Consider the following 22,028-nt stretch of genomic DNA (forward strand, 5'->3'; position numbering starts at 1 on the left):
CAGGATGGAGGGATGGCGTGAGCCCGGGAGGGACAGCGTGGAGGGACAGCTTGAACCTGGGAGGGACAGTGTGAGCCCAGGAGGGACAGCATGGAGGGACGGCGTGAGCCCGGGAGGGACGGATGAGCCCAGGACCAGCCAGCCTGCAGGGAGTCCCATGCCTCACTGAGTAGTGACAGAGTAAATAAGGAGGATAAAGTACCAAAGGAGAGAAAGGTAGCCATGTGGAGAAACACTTAGGAAAGCAGCACCAGACTGCGGCCCAGGGAGCAGGGACTGAAGACCGGAGGAGGTCGAGGGGTAGGGACAGACCACGACCCCACGAGGGGGGACAGAGGGAGTGTGGGAGAGGCACTGTGGGGGAGAGAGCGGCCGGCTTCCCTATCATTGGAGGACGACAGAGCATCCGAGCAGGAGGGACAGAGAGACCAGCCGCGCGGCCTGGCCACAGCCCAGCGAGGACTCCCTGACCGTCGGGGGCTGGGCCCCTGGGGAAACGCATGTCCCTCAAGAATGAGGGGCACTGGGACACTTTTATCCGGACATGCCTTGAAGGATTTTGCCAGCAGCTGCATTCCTGCAGAGTGGACTTCAAGAGGGAAGGTCTGTGAGGGAGAGGGAAGGAGGGACCCCAGGGCGCGAGGCTGGTGCTGGAGGGCAGCCCGGGAGGGGGCTGGCGGCCCCGGGCTGAGGCAGGCCGGCCTCCCGTGACCAGACCGGAGGCCCTCCGTCCTCTGCATTTTCCGGAAGACTGTGGCGTCACTGTTATTCCCTCCCGCAGTGTTAGGTGCAATCCACCCACCAAGCCATATGGTCCTTCCTTTGTGGGAAGATTAAAACTACAGGTTCAATGTTTTCAAGAAATAGAGGGCTATCCGGGGTACCCGTGCTTCCTGCGTGAATGGCAGCTTGCACACCCGTCCAGATTGTTGACCATACTGGCACAAAGTTGCCCGGACTGCGGTTATTCTGTCCGCACATGCGGTGTCCTTGGTGGGTACTGTGGTGCGCAGTCCCCTTTCTCCTACCTGGCCCGGCTACGGGTTTCCTCCTCACTGGACCCATCTTCTCGAAGAACAAGGTTTGGGTTCGTTAATTCTCTGAATTACTTTTCTATTTCATTGGTATTTATCGTATTCTCTACTTTCTTTGGGTTTAATTTGCTCTCCTAGCTTCTTGGAGGTTGAGGACGCTGAGGCCCCTCTTTCCTAGGTTTTAGCACCAGGACTGCCCGGCACACATGGCCTCAGCCAGACTTCCATCTCACTGTCACAGTGTCACGACCTGTGTCTTCGTTCAGTTCCACACTTTCTATCTCCCTCCTGTGTTCTGGAGGCTCTCCCAGGGTCTTTCTGCTTCTGCCGCTCACTTGGCCGCACGGAGGCTGAAGACACAGTGTGTCCGCCTGGAACCACTCACATTCGTTTGGGCCTGTTTTGTGTCTCTCTTGGTAAGCGTGCTCTTTGCTGCTGAGAAGGGTAAGTGCTCTGCTGCTGAGTGGGGCGTCTCATGGGTCTCCCGGGCGGACGGCGTTCAGTCTTCCGTGTCCTCATGGATCTGCCACTGCCATCGGCCCATCGGTCACTGAGAGACGGGTTCCACGTCTTCCTGCACATCTAACAACTTTGGCTTTACGTATTTTGAAGCTCTGTTACTGAGCACATAAACGTTCAGGATTATTATGTCCTTTTCATGGTTAGTCTACCTTTATTTGGATGAAAAGACTATTTCCTGGTAATACCCTTTCCCTAAGATCTACTTTCCTGATATTGATATTGTCCGTCCAGCTTTCTTTTTTTGAGTGTTCACATGGCGAGTCTTCTCCCAGGGTTTTCTTTTGAGCCCTCCGTGTCCTGCGCTATCTCCAGGGGCTGCTTCTCCACAGCATCCGGCTGGGCCTTGCTTTTGCGCTCAGCCTGGCGGTCTCTGCCTTTTAGCTGGGGCGTCTGCGCCATTTACGTTTAATGTGCTCATTGCTGGGACGGCTGTAATCCTGTATTGCTGCTGGCCTTCTGCCGCTCCCATCCGTCCTGTCCCTCTGCCCATGTTTTTCCACCTTCTTTTGCGTTGAATATTTTTTTTTTTTCAAAGATTTTATTTATTTATTTGAGAGAGAGAGAGAGAGAGTGAGCACGAGAGGGGGGAGCGGGAGAGGGAGAAGCAGACTCCCAGCTGAGCAGGGAGCCCGATGTGGGACTTGATCCCGGGACTCCAGGATCATGACCTGAGCCGAAGGCAGTCGCCCAACAGACTGAGCCACCCAGGTGCCCACGTTGAATATTTCTTAATGTCGGTTTTATCTCCTTTCCTGGCTCAAGAGCAACAGTGGTTTATTCTGGAGATTGCTGCAGGGGGTATACAGTGTGTGTTTGTCTCCAGCCTCCTGGGGTGACACCAGTCCTCACCCCAGTGTGAGAACCTACGGGAGCGGCCTTGCACGGCTTCTCTCCCCACACTTGTGCTGTTCTTGCAGACGTGTGTCAGGGACCCCGAAAAACATCGTCATTATTCCAGCTTTAAGTGGTCTGTTGTCTTTTAAGATAATTTAATAAGAAAACAGGTCCCTGTATTCACCCACATAGTTACTGTTTCTGGTGCTTCTCGTTCCCACGTGTGGGTCAGGTTTCCATCTGCTGCTGGAAGGACTTGTCTTAATGCTTCTTACAGAGCAGATCTGCTGTGATTCGTCAAGGTTAGTATGTCTGTAAAAATCCTTAATTTTAAAAGATATTTTGAAATATATTTTCCCTGTAAAGGATTCAGTTAGATTTCTTCCCTTTTTTCTTTTCAGTATTTTAAAGATACCTTTTAACTTGAATCGTTTCCTGGGAGAAGTCTCCTGTATCATTTTTTGTTGTTGTTCCTTTGGATGTCATGCATGTTTTTTCTCTGGCTACTTTACAGATTTTTCTCTTCGTTACAAATCAGCAATTTGATTCCCATACCTTTTAGTTTTCTTCCTGTTCCTTGCGCTTGGTTTTTGGCACGCTTCTTGAATCTGTGCTTTCATATCTATTTTAATCAAATCTCACAAGTCATCAGACATTTCTTCGAAGGCCTCCCCAGCCCCGCCACCTCCCCCGACCCCACTAGCCCCGGGTCCCCTGCGGCTCTCAGATGTTTCCTTGTTTTCCTCATTCTCTTTCATTCACACAGCTACCGTCTTAAACTCATTAATCTCTTCTTGTGTAAGATGGAATCTTCCAGTGCTCCCACCCGTCTTTAACCTCCCCTGTAGCTGCTCAGACGTGGAGTCAGTCTGACAACTGCTTTCATATTCTTGTCCCCATTTCTAATGGGTTCAGCTCCAGTTGACTGATGTTTCTTGGTGTGGATTGCATTTTCTTGCTTCTCTGTAGATCTGTAATTTGGAGGCAGACGTTGTGAATTTTACCTTCTTGGGTGAAGGGTATCTTTTAGCTTCTTACTGGGAAACAGAAGTCTTTGGAAACAACTTAATCCTTTTGGATCTTGTCTTTAAGCTTTGTTGGTGGGACCAAAGCAGTGCTTAGTCTGTGATTTAGTTTTACCCCCAGCCTGGTGCACTCCTCTCTCCGTGTCTGATGCTCAGGGTCTTCACGATGGTCATTTCACATATTTAGTCCAGCTGTCATCATTTTGGACCGGAGAGTGAACCCTGCCCCTGCTGTTTCTCCTCGTCTGGAAGTAGAAGCTCCTAAAACACAACTTCAAAGTCTTGTTTGAAAAAAAAGAGAGGCTGAAAGTTAATGAGCCAATTAACCATCTCCAAAAGTAGGAAAGAGGATATCAAAATAGATCCAACATGTGTAAAAAGAAATAAGGAATAAAAGACCTGAGCAGAAATCAGTGAAGGAGAAAACAAAATGTAAAGAAGGAGCAAAGCTAAACTTTTCCTGAAAAGACCAATAATGATAAAACTGACAAAAGCAGATCGATTAAAAAGAAAAGGAATTACAAAAAAGTATGTAAGGAATTGTTAGGGACTAAAAGCATCTCCCCCCAAAACTCAGGTGATGGCGTCCCGACCTCCAGGGCCTGCGAGTGTGACCTTGTTTGGAAACAGGGTCTCTGCAGAGGCTCGAGCCCAGTTGAGGTCTTTATGGTGGGTCCGGATCCAGCACGACTGCATCCTTATCAAAAGGGGAGGTTTGGAGACGCACACTCAGGGGGAACGTGGCGTGGGGTGACAGTGGCCATCTCTCAGCCTTGGGAGCAGCGGGCCCGGCAGCACCTTCACCTGGGGCCTCCCGCCCCTGGGACGGGGGACGGAACAATGCTGCTTCCTAGAAGGTGCCCTGCCAGCCCCCGCTTCCCCCAGCAGGCTCTGGGGGCTCGCCTGCTCACCGCCCCGGGACTCCGTCGGCCGCTCACCGCCCCGTCTGTGGTGCTTTGTTGCGGGGACACAACCGGCGGACGCGGCCCCAGAGGCTGTAGGAACAAAAGGAGATTATGAGCAACTGTGCCAAATGGACAAATTCTTTAAGCGAAACAACGAAACCTCAAGTAGTGTCCCCACGAAAGCTACAGAAATTCCAGCAGCAGCAGAAGCAAAACCCCAGCGAGGAAGCCACAGGCCGCATCAGGAACGTTCCCAAGAGCAGAAAACGGGGCGTGCGCTCCTCCCACCTTACGTGGCTGAGTCGCCTCAGCCAGCAAGCCCAGCACAAATGCTACTAGAAACGTAGGAATACGGGGGAGATAGAAAAAAATAGGCCCTTTATCCGAAAAGGATGTCAAAATGGTTAGAAAGAATACGAAAAGATATTCAGCACCATTAGTTGTCAGGCAAATCCAGGCTTCAGGAAGGTCCCCCTGCATGCCCACCAGACAGCAACACAAGCATGGGGCAGCGTGACCCGGGAAGGCCCTGGGGGGGGGGCGCATGATGTGGGGGGGGTCTGGGGGGCGCGGGTGTGACATGGCCAGGGGGGTGGGGGGGCGCTGGAACGGGCATGGGGGCGTCAGCTCCCCTGATGCCAAGCGTGCATGCACTCCACCCGGGTGTGGCCCCAGAGAACTGACCGCTGACGTCCCCTGCAGACACACACATGCACTCTGGGTGACTCTACTTCTCACACCAAGCTGGACGAAAGCCTGACGTCTGCCCAGTCACTGAAGTGTGGCTTCTTCATGCAGTGGATGCTGCCCAGGGGTACGAGTGAGGGCCACAAGCCGGGAGAGAATTCTGAGCCAAAGAAGCCAGATCCCGAGGGTCCGGTGTGGGCTCCGGGTGGGGGAGGAACGGGCTGGGGGCCGATGTGCATGAAGGTCACCACGTGGTCTCTGCAGACAACCAGCCAGGAGGGATGCAGGCACCCGAGTCATTGGGAGCTGCCTGCCCCACGCTCACAGGGCTGTGTGAAAGCTCACCGGGGTGCTCCCCTCGCAGGGCTCGGGCTGTGTCTACACTGGCACAGAAGCCCCTCTGGACGGTAGGGCACAGAAAGGTGAATGGGCAGACTGGGGAGCCGGGAGGCACGGGTGGAACTCCAGGCCCCGGGACAGGCAGCTGTGACGGCAGGAAGGTCTCGAGATGGGGGCACGACCCTGGATCGTCCTGTGGCCAGACCTGACCCCCCCAGGGGCCCTCCTGAGAGGAGCAGGAGGCCAGAGTGCAGAGTGAGGGCGGATGGGAGAGGCGGGAGAGGCGGTTGTGCAGGCAGGGGCCCCGGGCCAAGGATGCCGCCCCTCCGGAGGCCGGGAGAGGCCAGGGCTCTGGCCCGGAGCCTCTGAGGGACCTGCCCGCCCACACGGAAGCTGGAGACCAGAGGAGGACGAGATGTGTTTGTGTCGTAAGCCGCTCCGTGGTGCTGTCCTGGGACCTGCAGGGCCCCCGCTGCTCACCCTCCTGGGCCCACCCTGGGCGCCGCACATGCTGGACGCCCCGACGTCCTCACTCAGAGTGCAGCCGGCGCCCGCAGCCTGTGGCCCCCAGGCCGAGCTGAGCAGAGGTGCCCGCACCCTGCGAACGTTCTGTGGGTCCAGCGGGCGGGTAGTCCACAGGGCAGCACCCTTCGGGGCTCTTGACGCATCCGCATGCTGGAACCGAAGGAGGGTCACCTGAACCAGTCTTTCCCCTTCAGCTCACCCTGTGTGGCTCACACACCCGGGCCGGAAGCTGCGGGCTGAGAGGCACACACGTGTGGTTTCCGCCGTGAATGGACCACAGTGACAGCGTGTGTGGCCTGTGTGAGTGGGGACAGGTGGGAGGAGCATGTGCTCCCTGAGCCTGGGCCTCCTGCAGAGAGCGATCGGCCCCACCTTCCACCCTGGGGGGAGCCCAGCACGGCCAACGTGGACACCGTGGGGCCCGAGTCCGCGGTGAAAGTCGGAATTCAGAGCCAGCTCCACGGCAGATGCTGGGGACGAGCCCCAAACCTTGATGGTACCTGCATGTTTGCACACCGTGAGAGCGGAGGGTCGAGTGTAACCGCGTGGAACAAGCGCCTGCCCTTGCCTCCCGCCCGGTCCCGCCACTCCACTCATCTCGGCCCTGACCTGGGGCATTTCTGGAAAAACACCATCTGTCGGACCAGTGGTGGCCATGTGACAAACTCAATACCAGATATTTAGGAAGGCTTGTGATTTGAGAGCTTAGGAGGCGGCCTTTAAATTTGCTGCTTCAGTAAGCACACGAACGAACCCGCATCACGCATGCATTTCCCAAAACAGGAAAAGTGAAGCCGCTAACACACCTTCCACGTCATACCAGACCAAGAAAACATTACAGCCAGAGAAATTTATTTTAAAATAGAAACATACGTACGTTAAGCTTTTAAAATAGTCAAATTTTAAACAAAAAGGAAAAAAGCCATTTGATCCCAGTCTCTAAGGAATGGATTTAAAGAGCTGCTGGAGTGCTCACAGTGCGCCCTGCCCACGGTCAACGCCTGGTGTGTGGGCGGCTATCTGCCCGCTGGGGCCCTTCTCAACCACAGCACAAAGGGACTCGGGAGGTGACGGGAAACGTTCAGGTTTTGGCAATGCAGACGAGGTAACGTCCAGGGATCTCGACCAGAAGCAGCCCAAATACTCAGCCAACAACCCAGCTCTGCTGCGCAGCGGCCGACCCCACGTGGCCTGGGCGGCGACTCACTCTGCGTGGGCCTTCCGCGGGGGCTTCTCCTCGTAGGACTCCCCGAACTCGTTCACCCTGCTCTTATCCACGGGATAAAGCCTGCAAGGACAGGAGCACCCTCGGGCTCTGCCATCTGGGAAGGGGCTCGGCTCCTGGCAGTGAGGACCCAGTGACCACACGCTGCCGCGGGGCAGGGATTCAGGGATCCTCTCGTGCCCGCCTGTTGTTGTGTGTGTGTTTTTATGATCAGGACGGAGCTCTGTGCTCGAGGTGGAGCAGAGGCCCAGGGCAGCTGAGCAGAAGCAGAGGCGGGTGGGGGCACCGCCCCCAGGAGACCTGGCCCTGCCCTGCCAGGCCCACAGCCCTGGGGCGGGGACTCCTTCCGGCTCAGCCAGACCCTGCCGGTGAGGAATGGCGTCACACTGCGGGGAGATGCGGGCTGGCCGGCCCCACACAGCGGCGCACAGACCAACTCATCTCAACTGGGAGAGAAGGATGCTCTCTCCCGCAGGCACACCACCTCCCTCCCCGTGGGATGAGCAGCACAGGCGTCCGCCACACTCACCATCGCTGGTAAAGGTACACCAGGAACACCACGTCGTCCCTGAAGCACGCCAGCCGGTGGGAGGTGGGCATGGTGATGATGAAGGCAAAGACGTCATCGATGAAGGTGTTGAAGGCCTGCCAGGCGGGACAGGGGAAGGTAGGAGCACGGGCCGTCGGGCTCTCCCGAAGACACCCGCCCTGCGCATGGGCCCCGCTCCCCCTCGTCGCTGGCAGATCGCCGCTCAGCAGACATGATGTGTGACCGCAAGTGTCCCAGCGACACCAGAAGGGCAGAGAACAAGTACAGGAGCACACTGGATGCCTGGGAGCCCACCTTGCAGCGCACGCCCCGGGTCTCCACAGACTGCGAAGACCAGCAGGGGCTGCCCTGAAAATACGGGCCAAGGACGCGGCGGCGTCCCCGCTTCTCAGAAAACGGAACAGCACAGCACATGCCCATCTCCCCTGAAAACCGCAGCGCTACTGAGGCCTGGTCCAGGCTGCTCAACAAGCACGGAGGCCCCACGGTCCCAAGCTCCACCCGTGTGGGACGCGCCACGCGGGGACCACCCTCACGGCAGCCGGACGGCATCTGTGGACACGGGCCCTGGGGGCAGGTGGTGGTCTGCGCTCTGATGCGTGTCACCAAGAGGAACGTGGCTTTTAATTCAAGAAAACGTCTTCAGCCGGTAGGACAGTTCACTGTCCTTAAGTCACCACCATGGCACATGCGGCTCAAAGGACACGCCCCCCCGCCCCCACGAAGTGCCACCCGATGGGCGTGTGAGCCCTGAGGAGGCGCCAGGCCGGGCACTGACCTTGTAGGTAAAGGCCTTCCAGGGCAGGTGCGCCACCGACTTCATCTGGGGGACAGGAAAGATGCAGCAGATCAGCGGCCGGCCACACAGAAACCACGGGTGAGTGCGTGGACGGGCCGCGGTCTCACCTTGTAGTTCACAAAGAGCTGGGGCAGCATGAAGAGGAAGCCGAATGCATACACCCCTGGGGAGACAGAGAGCAGGCTGGGACAGCCGCGGTGTCTGAGCAGGAGAGCTGATGCCCCGCGGCCCAGCGTCCGTCCCCACCTACGGGCAGTCTGCTGGCTGCCCCCTCCCGCCACCCCCTGCAGCCTGCTTCAGGCCCTGCCCACACACTGCGGCAGCCCCTGGGAATCACACCTGGTGGGAGCAGCGGGCGGGAGCCTGTCACGGGGCTCTGCACAGAGAGCCCAGGCCGGTCAGGGCCAGCCTAGCGGCCAGACGACCCACCCACCCCTGCCAGAATGTGGACCCGAACCGTGCACAGGGCTCACGGGCCTGGCGGTGCACTGCGCTCGGGGGCCTGCTGCTTGGGTCTGCCCTCAGGAAGTGTTTTAGACAGTGTTGTTTCCTGCCGCCCTGAGCTGTTTTCGTGAGGAGAGAACACACAGCTCAGGACTCTGTGGCTGGGGCAGCCTGAGTGGGGTTCCTGCAGACAAACCAGGCATCTGGGGGCCCCCAAACGGAGCACGGGCTGCAGCAAAGGCCCCGCCCGCACAACCTCAAACCAATGGGGCCCCGTGCTGGAGCCACGAGGAAGCTGTGGAAATGCCGTTGGTGGGACCGAAGCCCACGACTCACCGTTGACGAAGCTGTTGATGAGCCAAGAATACCAGCTGGAAGGGAAAGACCAGCGTCAGCGCACCAAGTCCCGCGTCCCCCGTCCTTCTGTGCCTGTTGCGCTGGCTAGCAGCACGGTCGTGGAAACCACGTCACAAACACTTGGGCACTAGCAGGTGCCGGTCGGGGGACCTGCGCAGATAGTCCTCCCCCCAGGACGCAAGCACCAGGTGGCGGCGAGACCTGCCCTGGCAGGGTTCTCCGTCAGAGCGGCCGGCAGCATGAAGACCGCACCGGGGTCCAGCTCTCAGGGTCATGTCCGCACTCAGGGGCCATGCTGCCTTAGCCAGCTTCCCCTCGTCCAGACACATCCGCCCTCGTCCCAGACCCCAGGGCCGTGGACGCCTGTGGCCCTGTACCTGCTGCTTTGGGAGAAGGCCTGCGGGGGGTGGGGCACTGCAGGACGGCCTCGGCGCCCTCACTGCAGGCTGTGTCCTTGGTCCTGAGGTGCTGCCAGGTGAGGCCCCCTCCCCATCCACGCTGCAGGGGCACGAGGCACAGTGGTGGCCCGGGACAGAGGCTGAGGGGTGTCCCCAGGCGGATGAGCAGTAGTGGGGCTGGGCAGCACCCTACCTCTTATACTTGATGTTCAGCAGGGAGTAGATGGCGCCCCCGATGCATAGAGGGTAGAGCAGGTAGGACAGGTACTTCATGGCCTGCCAGGGAACAGGCAGCCCCCGTGAGGAACCCATGTGCAATAGGGGAAGACAAGCAAAAAGGGCAAACGAGCCACGACTCCAGGGAAGTGGGCGTGCACCGTGCTGGGACGGCGGGCGCCCAGAGGACGCACAGCACCAGGAGCGAGGTTGGACGAGATGCGGACGCTTTCAGCCCACCGGCCTACGGCAGACCAATGAAGGGCCCGCCGGGGACAATGGTGCAGAAACCGGCCCGGAGCCGCGCAGGCGGGGCGTCCGCAGGGCCTATGGCCCGCCGCTGCGCTCCCTGGAACTTTTCTGTGACGCCCATGCTGCCTGGGCCCAAACAGGCACCAGCGAAGCAGAGCGTGGCACGGTGCCCGCGCAGGAGGCACGTCCCAGCCAGGTGACAGCTTCGGCTGTGCCTGCGACAGCGCCGCCAGCCTCAGGGCACGGCGCGCCCCCCACAGGGGTCACCAGTCTCACGACAGAACGTGCCGCCCCAGCACCCACACGGACCACCCAGGACAGCTTGGCACAGGTCCCCTGCAAGGCCCGGGACGTGGAGAAGCCCGAGAGCCTCCTTCCCCAAGTCAGGAAGCTGAAGCGGCAGGTGCGTTGCCCTCGGGTGCCAGCGCGCCCCCAGCCACCCCCTGCTGCCTACCTGAGCGTCGTACTCCTCCGTCTTCCTCTCGGACTTGCTGTAGGTGCCGAACTGTCACAAAATCCAACAGAGCCGTCAGTCATCTGACTCCGGCCCGAGCCGCAGAGGGACAGCCGGCCGCAGCTGCGTGAGGCGCACCCCGGGTGCCGACCCCGGGGCTCCAGTCTCCAGTCAAGTCGCTCCCTGCCCCCTCAGAGCCACCCAGGGACCCAGAGAGGTCCCCACGGGCCAGAGCGAGTCCCGCGTGCGGCAGAAGCACACCCGCGAGCACATCCCCTGGCCGGGTGCCTCTCCTAACCTCTATGCGGTCAGCTCCTAGAGCGACGGCGCTTCCCCTGCGCGCCCCGCGTGGCTCTCAGATCAGTGACGGTGGAGTCACTGAGGAGCTACAGAACAGGACAAACTGTGTCCTGCTGCCTAGTTTCCCGTCCTCGACGGTTGAGAACCTGGAAAGCCGGGGTGCTGTGAGCCCCGAGGTTCTCCTGGAACGGGTCCAGCACGGCAGCAAAAGCAGAGCGCCCAACTACAAACCTCAAACTGACACCAACCCCCAGCCCCCGTCGGGCCGTCAGCGCAGCCCGCGCTCCGTCCCCGATGGGAAGCCCATGTGGGTCCAGCACTGGCTGCGGCCGGCAATCTGATGGTGGCCCCACCAAGGGAACCGCAGAGCTGCGGCGGCCCCAGCCTCCACCCGCGTGCTCCCACCTCCTCGTCTGCTGGGGGCCTGCTCTGGGCCGGAGGGAGATCAGCCACGCGGCCGAAGGATCACTGGCCCGAGTGTGGCGTCTAACCAGAGCGCAGCTGGGAGACACATGGGAGACGCTCTAGGACAGTCACGTGGGCGGACCGGGGTGCAGCGGGAGAAGGTGGGCTGCCGAGGGGGAGGGGCGCGGTCACAACACAGAAACCCCCACCTGGAACTCAGGTCTCAGGCCTCTCCAAAGAATGGTCATTTTCAAGGCTTTTTTCACTTTCCACAGCTGACGGCAAAAAAAGAGACACAGACATTTAAGCTCTGGGACCAAGGAGTCCCCAGAACTCACCACTGGAAGGGGATGGGCCACAGCGTCTGCCCGCTCAGCCCCTCCAGCCCAGCCCAACCGCGCCTCACGGCCTGCGTGCCCGACCAGTGAGCCTGTCTGCCCACGTGGACACCGCCCCTCTTCTCTGCACCCAGGGAACCGGCACTCAGCCCGGCTGTCCTCCTCCAGGCCAAGCCCCCTTCCCAGTCCACCCCGCCTGCTTCCTGCTTTACCGGCACCTTCCTCCTGGTCAGCACTGGGAGGCCCCAAGCCTCTGCCCCGAGTCCTGCCATTTCCAGTCTCCGGGGGACCCAACCCTTCTCACCACCTCGCTGAGGTGGGACCAGCACGGCACAGCCACTTTTGAGCTGGGTTTCCACACGGGGACAGGTGGCTACGGGAGGGTCTCTGCCCACGCTCCCTCACGGGCAGACCAAGCGCCGTCTCCAACCTGACCACCGTGTGGGCCAGCACCCATGGGCAGGGGCACAGGACTACAGCTGTGGCTGAGGCTGGGACAGGGCAGCACTGGAGGCCAGAGGAGGACGTCCTGGCCCACCCCCCCCTCTGCTGACCCTGTGTCCCAGCCCCACCGCCGTCCTCATGGCCTGGCCCCAAGCTGCCCACCCCAAAGGATCCCTCTCCTGAGCCCCACACAGCCAGGGCTGCCACAGGGCGCCACGCTCCTGGACGCCACGTCCCCCACGGGGCTCCCTGCAGCAGTGAGCGCAGCCCAAGCCGGGAGGCTCTGCATCCAGCGGGTTAAATACATCCTGCGGGCGACTGTGACAGGCGGATGCGCTCTGTAGCCTCAGCGGCCCGCCCCGCCCCTCCCCATGTCAGACGCGGCGGTGCTGAGCGCAGGGCCAAGGGCTGCCGCGCAACTCACCTCGATGGCGGCGCCGACGCCCGCAGGGACCAGCACCAGCAGGCTCGTCTGCTCGTCCAGCAGGAACAGGAAGACGACCACTGTGCTGAAGCAGCGCCAGAGCACTGGGGGCGGGGGGGCGGCAGGGCGCTGTGCGGGGGGGCTGGCCCCGCCCCACGCACACCCCCGCCCGGTCCTCACGGCCCCCCACGCACCCCAGCCCCACCTGTCGGCCCCCGCACACGCGCCCTCATCCCCCAGACGCCGCACACCCGCGTGCAACCCCCACGCGCAGACACGAGGCCTCGTGTAATTCACCCCCTCCGTCCACCAACCCGGAGCGGGGCGGGTGGCTGTGCAAACGCCCTGCAGGTGGAACGCGAGGTCCCCTCGGGTACAGAAACGCGCACGCGTGCACTGGCAAACACACTAACGTGCCGAGAGCACCCCGAGACGGGTTCTGGGCAGGGATTAGGACTCGCTTCCTGGGACTCCCATCACCCGTTCCTATTTCTACACCAATTCCGCAATAAACCAGTCTCTCTCGAGAGCTGTACTTTCTCCTTTTAAGACCCTACTTTATGAGACAGGGCAGCTCACTGACGCGGCCCTGCTGCTTTCTCAGTGCTTCCCACCGAAGGAGCAGAGCCATCTGTCAGGCGCCAGCGGAGGGTGGGACACCGGCGGCCTCCGTGGGCATGGCCCTGGGGACCCACAGCATCTCCTGCCCGCCCTCCGCTCCCCGGGAAGGGCCAGAGGAGGGGGCAGGAGGACTCAGTGGGGACCCTCATCCACTCTGAGGACACCAGAGAACACAAGAATCTGAGACACTGACGATGTGGGGGCCACCCTAGTGGCCTACACCACCCCTGGGCATGTCATTGCTGTGGGAGAAAAAGAACTGCCCCCTTTGACTGAGATGCACCAACATGCACCAAGATCCAGTGTCTGTCAACGCCAGGGCGGGCCCTGGCATGCAGCCTCCATCGCCTTCTGTCCTCTGAGGTCACAGGCCTACCCGACATTCTCTGGGATCTAGAGACAGCCCCGCCCCCACTTGTTAGCACGCAAGATCCAGAGGTGCCCCTCCCATACGAGCAGGCTCCCCAGCCGGCAGCTGTCAGAGATGACCCTAGGCTTCAAGTTCCAAAATGAACCTTAAACACCTATCAACCGTAGTGTATGCCCTGGGAATACCCAGAACTCCTGAGAGCATCTACCTGCTTTAGTGGACATTCCAATCATGCTCTTCTTCTTTTTCCAGAAACTGATGTCGTTTTTAAACGCCAAGAAATCAAACAAAAGCTGCAAAGAAAAGAGCACAGCAATTTGCACCTCGCGTGGTTCCGACAGCTGCTCCTCACCGAGTGACGGCAGGTGTGCACTGGACCCGGGTCCCAAGGACACAGCTAGACGTCGCCAGGCACCACAGAAGCCCACGGCCTCGTGTCCCATCCACCATGCCAGAACTGCAGGGCGTCTGACAGCAATCGTGGGCCGCATGCCCGCAGGGACGTCCACATACTGCCCTCACCAGGTCCCGCCGGCTCTCAGCCGGAGCACAAGGGTGCGCAGTGTCTGCCTCAGAAGCACACGGGCTCACTCGCAGATGCGGACCTTCTGATAAAAACCACTGTTCCATGGCTCAGTTCTGCAAAGCTGCAGCTGGGCAGTCAGAATGGGCTGCAGTAGGGCTCCCACGCCTGCCCTGCAGCCTACCTTGTCTGCCCCTTCCCAGCCTGACCTCAAATCCAGCACCGCGGCTGCGTGGGGGTCAGCTTTCCTCCCCAGGTGTGAGACTCTTTGTGCAAAAACGAATGCTATGCAAGAACTGGTTTTCTAGTATTAAAATCACCGTGCTGGAATTACACAGAGAAATACTTGTATTATAAAGTCCTCCATGAACCTCACAGATTTTGGATTTCTTTCCAAAACAGCCTCCCAGACCAGCAGATAAAACCCCAAGTCCTTCAGGGGGTCAGGGACCCAGGTCCAGACCCCCTCTCCTGAACTGGGAGAAAGGACAACTGGGGCAGGACAACCTCAAAGCCTCAGGTCCGCCAGGCCGTGCAGACCCCCGGCTGAGGACGGAGGGTGCCCGCAGAGCCACCAGCCCAGCGACCACTCACGTGAAATGCTGCGACAAAGAAGGTCAACGCTAAGAAATACAAGTTGGTGTCAACAAAAATGCCTTTGACTTCATCGGCGTCTTTCTCTGAAAATCCTGAGAGGGAAGAGGAACCACAATGCAGGGTAAGCGAGGTCAGCGAGCGAGGTCAGCAGCACCCATCGCTGCACAGCGGACAAGCTCGGTGCCCGGCATGCACAGCCAAAGCCCGGCACTCTGACGGGAACTTGGTTAAAGCAGCACACCAGGAGGGGCAGGGGCCACTTCGAGAACTGGGAACAGAAGGTCATGCCCGTCCCCCAGTCCCGGTCCACTGCTGCCCTCACCGAACTGCTGCAGGGAGTATACAGCGTCCTGCATGTGGATCCAGAAGCGCAGCCTCCCCAGCGAGATCTTGTCGTAGGACACGGTGAGGGGCAGCTCGGTGGTGGAGCGGTTTATGACCTGGCAGGGAGAAGGGCAGTGAGAACGCGTCCTTCCGAGGACCGGAGCCCGCCCACCTGGCCACGCACGCGGCCACGGCACACACGCCACGGCGCATCCTGTTCTGCACAAGCGGAGGCTCGCGCTTCACACCCGGGCCCCACGGAGTGACAGTCTGCTCCCTGGCCCGGTGGTTCCTGCCTCCCCTCTGGCCTCCCTCCTCCTGGGGGCCTCCTCATGAAGTGCTCAAAGCTTCTCTGAGTGACGAGCCTTGTCCTCTCAGCCACCCAAACCCTGTGTGTGCCTCAGAAGCCACGCCTGCTTGTCCCTCTGCCCCGCCACCTCGACATGAGTGGCATCAAGATGCGCCAGGGACCTGCTCTTGCAGATGGGCTGAGCGTGGGCCTGGCGGAGCCTCCACACCTCTCCAGAGAGACTGAAGTGTGGGGTGCAGGGCTGGGCAGGCCTGCCCACCCGGGGACAAGAGAAAGCCTCCGGAAGATGGGACACTTGAGCTAGGTGTGTGCAAGTGCCAGGAGCTGCTGGGAGTGGGCGAGGCCGCGCCTGGCAGCAGAGTGCGGTCCCAGGGTCTGGAGGTTCCCGGGCTGCAGTGCCGTGGGGGGAGGCCCCCGGCACACAGGGCACTGACTCCCCACCCCTCTGGGGGCCCGGTGAGTCTGTGAGCGCCACGTGCCAGCACATCACATGAACACGGGGCCGATTCCACCGACCCTCGCTCGCTCGGCAAACCGTTGGCGGTGAGCACGTACGTCAGCAGCCCAGCAACCAGAGTGTGCCAGGACTGACCAGACACCAGGCCCCGGGACACTGGCATGAGAGCAGGTGGGCGCAGGCCAGGCCCACCCTCAGAGGTGCCGCTGTCCAAGCCCCAGCGAGCGGGCTATTCCCCAAAGATGGCGCTCTTGCCAGAAAACAGCTCTGAAACGAAGCATTAACGTCACGAGAAGATGACGCAAGCAGCAGTGTGTGCGTCTTTTCGTGTCTGAGGGGCAGCACCACGTCACACGAGGCTCCCAAGCCCACAGGACAATGGGGACAGCGCAGGTGCCCTGCAGACGTTGCCCCGCAGCCTCTCCCCGCCGCTGCCCTCACACCTGTCAGAGCAGCACCAGGTCCTCAGCAGCAGGGACCACGGCAGCTCTGGGGCCACGGAGCACTGCCCGTGCGCTTCGGCGGAGCTGGCGTGGCACAGGTCTGCACAGAGCGCCGCAGCATACTCCAGGAGACGCCGGGGGGCTAGTGACTGCCGCTCTGGCCCAGGGGCCCCGCACACGCGGTCAGCCGCCCAAGGGAAGCGCGGCGCCCCGCGTGTTAGGGTCAACAGTGCAGTGACGTCACTTCCGAGCTCCTTGGCAGCAGGAGGTGGCCGAGCTGGGGCAGGCGGAGCCGCGTGTCAGGCGCCTCTTTTCCCGCTCACTGCCGTGCACCCCACAAGCACCCGAGCTCTCTGTGCCGATGAGGAGCACGGCCCCCCGCTTGGTAAATGTCCACAAATGCCGTGGACGTGTCCAGGAGCCACAGTGCAGGGCGGTCAGTCCAGCTGTGCCCAGTGAGGCCAGAGACGTCACCCGTGACCCTCAATAACCCCCATGACACAGACCGTGGAGACATACCTCCACAGGCCCGGGAGCAGGGCTTGGCACGGTGCCTGCTGCAAGATAAGTGACCCTCCCCGGTAACCATCATGTTGTCATTATTGCCCCAAAGTCAGCTGTGTTTCACGGATCCTCTGATCCACCCTGGAGGGCAGGGTGTGAGTTCCCTTCTGCTTCCACGCTCAGCCCTGGCCCTGAGGGGAGGCCTATAGGCTCCAAGGGGACAGTGACACCACGTGGGGCCAGCCCTAAAGGGAACATTTTGCTCAGGACCCACCCTGAGCCATTCTGCACCTTTGAGCCAAACAACTAGGGTTCAACGGAACGTTCATGAGTTGTTCTGAACCACACTTGGCTCTCCCACGGGCTCTGTGTACCAGCCATACAGAACCTTCCCAGATCCTTTCACCAACGGAGGGCACAGGGGCTCGGGGAAGGAGTCAGAGGCAAACCCAGAGCACCCCGCTGCCAAGTCAGAAGCACGCGGGTAAGTCCTTGCAGCGCCGCGGCAGTCCAGAGGGAGGAATGCTTACCATGAGGTCCTTTACCCGATTGCTGAGCTGGTCAATGAACAGGATGGGGAGGTAGTGCACAGTCTTCCCTAGCTGGATCCTGGGGGAGCCAAGCAGTTTTCAAAGTCACCGTGAATGCTTTCACCATTACACAAACCAGACATAGCGGAGACACTGGATGTACCTCAGAGGAATCCCGCCCAGCGCTCCACGTGCCTCTGGTCACACAATCCCAGGACACACCTTCCCCACGGAAGCAGAGGGGTCTAACCAGCCGCCCTTCCCTGAAGTCACAGTCATGGGAGGGAAACCCCAGTGGCCACGGTATGGAATATCATCCAGGCCATCAGAGAGTGATGAGCCCATCTATGCCTGGACATGGATGGTCCAGGGATGCAGAGTCAAAATGGAAATAAAAACCCACCTGCTGTTTGTACCTTGGGGGAGGCAGGGGCCAGGGGGGCTTTTCATGACTCTTCTGTACCTTTTAAGCGTCTAATTATGTGACTATTTTGCATACTCAAGAATGAAATTTAAATTTTATTTATTTTTTTTTAAGTTTTTTTTTTTTTTTTTAAATGTATTTGACAAAGAGAGAGACAGAGAGAGAGGGAACACAAGCAGGGGGAGCGGCAGAGGGAGAAGCAGGCTTCCCACTGAGCAGGGAGCTCGATGCGGGACTCGATCCCAGGACCCTGGGATCATGACCTGAGCCGAAGGCAGATGCTTAACCGTCTGAGCCACCCAGGCACCCCTGAAATTTAAATTTTAAAGAAAAAAAACACTTGTGATGATACCACAGTTCCCTTACACGTGAAGAAGGAAAACAAATCTCATCACAGCCACTTCTAGGAACTGCATGACCATCGGTATCAGATCTTAATCTAATAGTGGACTCCCCAAAGAATGGAAATGCAGAGCAGTCTAAGTTGATTAACCAATTTTAACATTTACGGTTAACTCATGATGCTAACGTAACGATCTAAAGACCACTTTTTAAGTTAACGTAAGCAAGTCGAGTTAAAGCAAAACACGGAGTCCTAACGGAAGTAACCAGTACGCAGACAAGACAAAGGTCAGCATGACACAGCCTCACACGCTGGTGGCAATCTCAATCACAAGATGTCGAGAGCGGAGGGACAAGGTTGGGGTGCTCCAGGCAGTCAGTCCTGCAGGCCCTTCTGGGCCTCTTATCACGGGGTGGCTCAGGGATGCAGCGGTGGCCCATCTGCTCCCACAGGCGTCCCCCACCCCCCACGCCAGCTCAAGGAGTGCACGAGCTATGCTGGAGGCTGGGCAAGTAAACACGCCCGGCGGAGCACCATTTCTGCCTCCTCCCGGATGGGACCAGGAGCACTTACATCTTCATGTACCGATGCACATCGGCAGGCAAGGAGGCCCCGTCGAAGACGAAGTCATCCACCATCACATTCAGTGTTAGTCTTGGTCTCCAGTGAGAAACAGGGTCGTCCAGGGCACTTGGTGGCTTCTTCTCTGCTTCTATCTGCTGCTAAAGGAGTGACTCAGCAGGAAAAGCCCGGTGCTGGGGGGAGGGGCACTGTCCCCGGGCCCAGTCTAGGGAACCACCACCACGTACTGACACAGCAAGACCACGAAGCAGCGCCTGGCAGAGTACGGGGGGACCCACAGCTGCCCGCTCCACCAGAGTGACACCCCTCTCTTCCTCCTCTCAATACAAGCCAGAGGATTGCTACTTTGCAACACTGACTCCCGCTTCAGGTCTTCAGCCTGGGCTGACCCACTTGTCAGGGATTCTGAGAAGGGGGAGTCCTGGGACATTTGCAGGAGATGTAGGCACTTGGAACTAACAGCCCTGTGGCTGGCAACGACTCAGCTCCCAGACCAGGTCTGTCAAGTCATCTGGAGGACAGATGTCAGGGTTGGGCATCAGTCCTGGAGTGAGCTATATTCAGCCAAGAAGCTATGACTGCCAGGAAAATCTTCCAGATCTAATTAACACATTCTATGTTACAGGATCATTTCACGTACCTCCCACCTAAACAGATGTGGTTCAGCTACAGTAGCTTAATTTAAAAACACTTTCCCAAGTAATACTAACAGCAAATGTTTATTTGGCATTTGTACATTCCAGAGACCCCTTCACACCTCTAAGATCCACCACCTCACTGACACCCCAGGAAGGCCCTGAGAGGCAGAGCCATACTGTCCCCCAAAAAAGGAGCTGAAGGCGTCTTTCCAAGGGGACACAGCATGCAGCGGGCTCACAGATACTTCCTGGAAAGCTACCATATTTCTCGTTTATAAATGACCTCACCTTTCAGCCTATGTAGACTCAAATACCACAGTTCCTTTGCTTTATCCATAGCTTCATTAGTAACCACCTAAGAGATTTCCAGTTTCCTTGTACATGAAGTTTTCTATGGAAACAAAAATGTTTCCCATACAAGTCCCTCTTTCAAGATTGTGAACAAGGTAAATACCGAAGAGTCGTCCTACCCTATGCACAGTGCAGTGAGTCTCCCAGCTGCAAGTGAAGCCTGCAGCTGAGCTTTGCGGAAGGGACGCCCCCACACCCCGCTGGGGGGCACACATGCTCCCTGGAGCGTGAGAGGGCTCACGGCCTGAGAAGAAATCTATCACTGGACTACTTAAATTGCATGTAACTAACTTGGGATAAAATCTGTCTGCAAACCCAAGAGAACTGGTGCAGCTGTAGGATAGATATGTATGCCCATTACATCAAACTGCTTCACTTTCCAGTGGTCACTGCAGCTCCAGACACAAGCTGCACGTGCAAAAACGTGTGTGTGAATTCCAAGGGGAGAGTGCAGGCCTCATCGGGCCAGTGACCTCATGCACTCACCTGCGTAGCAGACTCTCCAGTGAGCAGATTGACCTCTTCCGGTTTGGGGACCATGTAGGTAGTCAGAGGGCTCACCAGGTGCACCTGCTTCCCATCATGCCACGGCAGGATACCAGCATGATGGAGAAAGATGTAGGCATACAACGTCCCGTTGTTTCTGGTTTTCTTTGGTACAGAAACATTAACTGTCCTAAAACGAAAGAAAGGACTGTTTTCCAACTATGTGCCTGTTAGGTTCCTCCCGTAAACACACAGGCCAGACTACCCCCGAGTATCTTCATAAGTGACGCTGCTTCAAACTAATTTTAGCTTATAAGTACTAGAACTGACACCCTCCTGCCAGGACTTACTGAAATCCCAAGTGCTGGCTTTCACAGACCGGTCTCTGTGGACGTGGGCAGCTGTGCTGAACACCGAATGCACCTGCCGTTCCTGCCTCTGTCTCTCGGCGCTCAGAGAAGTCAGTAACTGGCCCTGGTCATGGCTACAGTGGCCAGGCAGAGGCCGACCCCAGACTCACTGCTTCCCCTGCCCCCTGCACTGCCTCCCACAGCTCTCGAATGGGGCGGGCTGGCCAGAGGCCGGACCTTCCAGCACATCCCACATTCCCGTTACTCCTGTCTGACGCCTCCCAGACACCTCAGGGGAGGAAAACAGACTCCTGACAAGCAAGTTGCTTTTTTTTTTTTTTTTAAGATTTTTATTTACTGAGAGAGAGGATGAGATAGAGCAGGAGAGGGGGGAGGGTCAGAGGGAGAAGCAGGCTCCCCGCCGAGCAGGGAGCCCGATGTGGGACTCGATCCCGGGGCTCCGGGATCATGGCCTGAGCCAAAGGCAGTCGCCCAACCGACTGAGCCCAACCGACTGAGTTGCTTTTTAAATTATACTCACTGAAATCTTAAAAACTAGGACCATAAAATAAATACCATTTTTAAAAGTCACTCTACAAGTTTGAATATTTGCGCCACTTCATCTATAGTTATATTTAACTATAATTTTCTACAAAATCGTCTCCTCCACCTCATTTCTCTCCAATACAGGCGACCTAACTGAGCTCGTTGGCTGCGACGAAACGAGCTGCTCGCTGTGGGGAATCACGAACGCCTTCTGTCCTCCAGGTCGTCCCCACCTCAAAACCTCCTGCTTTGGAAACTCTCTCTGGCCACCGCCTCGCGTCCCACAGCTGGTGACTGTGGTGTGAGCGACTTCCTGAGTGACAGCCTCGTCCTCTGCTGCTTCGCACAAAGCGGAAGCGTGCCCACAGCTCACACCGGAGCACAAAGCCTCCCCCGTGCACAGCGCAGGCTGTGACGGCCCGTCGCTGCAGTAACCTCCTCAGCACTCAAGGCTCCCTTTCCGCGGCCCCAACGTAACCAGCCCGCTGTCCCAATCCTACCTCTCAAATTTTGACTCCACGTCGAAGTCTTCCACGTTCAGGACCAGATCCACGTTGTTTTCAGCACCAAGGTTGGAGCGCGTGGTGGTGTACACGCTGAGCTGGAAAAGGACGCGCAGGGAGTTAGGGGCGCGATGCCCCTGGCAGGAAACCCGCGTCCCGCTGCGACCCCGCGGCGGAAACCTGACCGCCCACAAACGGGGAGATTTCGTTCCCCGCCCCAGCAGCAAAACGGCCCCGGGACAGCAGTTACTGCGCCGGGTCGCAGACCGCAACAGGGCAGGGTCCGGGCGCCTCCGAAGGGGAGGCGAGGGGCAGGGGCAGCGCCTGCAGCCTTCCCGGAACCCCCGCGCAGGCACGACCTGAAGGATGCGGGGCCGGGCTCGGCACGAAGGGCCCCCCCCGGGGTCGCGCAGGCGCCCGCACCCCGCGCTCACCTGCAGCTTGGGCCTCCGCGCCAGGTACGGCCGGATGCAGTTGCCGTCGCCGGCGCACGGCCGGGTGTAGACGATGCCGTACATGACCCAGCAGGTGTGCACCACGTACACCACGAACACGCCCACGACCAGGCTGGTGAAGGAGCTGCGGCCGCTCCACATGGCGCCGCCGCCCCCCGGGCCGAGCGCGGCGCCCACGTCGGCCCCGCCCGGCC

The 22,028-nt window shown here is 59.0% G+C and overlaps 1 protein-coding gene across 3 annotated transcripts; it reads right to left on the reverse strand.

The window, feature by feature from the left end:
* Positions 1-6,706: 6,706 nt before the first annotated feature.
* On the reverse strand, positions 6,707-22,022 carry CLPTM1L (CLPTM1 like). Of its 3 annotated transcripts, none has more exons than XM_034998733.1 (17): positions 21,814-22,022; positions 21,377-21,477; positions 19,981-20,170; positions 18,497-18,639; positions 17,157-17,235; positions 14,911-15,028; positions 14,586-14,680; positions 13,677-13,761; positions 12,478-12,581; positions 11,481-11,546; positions 10,567-10,617; positions 9,838-9,920; positions 9,226-9,260; positions 8,553-8,608; positions 8,425-8,469; positions 7,626-7,741; positions 6,707-7,159 (listed from the first exon to the last, which is right to left on the reverse strand). In XM_034998733.1, exons 1-17 carry the CDS (start codon positions 21,973-21,975, stop codon positions 7,075-7,077), a joined length of 1,614 nt encoding a protein of 537 aa, XP_034854624.1. In that variant the 5' UTR covers positions 21,976-22,022; the 3' UTR covers positions 6,707-7,074. The 3 variants fall into 3 exon arrangements, with proteins under 3 accessions (XP_034854624.1, XP_034854623.1, XP_034854622.1); XM_034998732.1 differs by having other exon boundaries at positions 18,497-18,642; XM_034998731.1 differs by having other exon boundaries at positions 18,497-18,645.
* Between the last annotated feature and the right edge of the window lie 6 nt (positions 22,023-22,028).

Source organism: Mirounga leonina, unplaced genomic scaffold (genome assembly GCF_011800145.1).
Source record: "Mirounga leonina isolate KUSES-001 unplaced genomic scaffold, KU_Mleo_1.0 Mir_95, whole genome shotgun sequence".
Lineage (NCBI taxonomy): Eukaryota > Metazoa > Chordata > Mammalia > Carnivora > Phocidae > Mirounga > Mirounga leonina.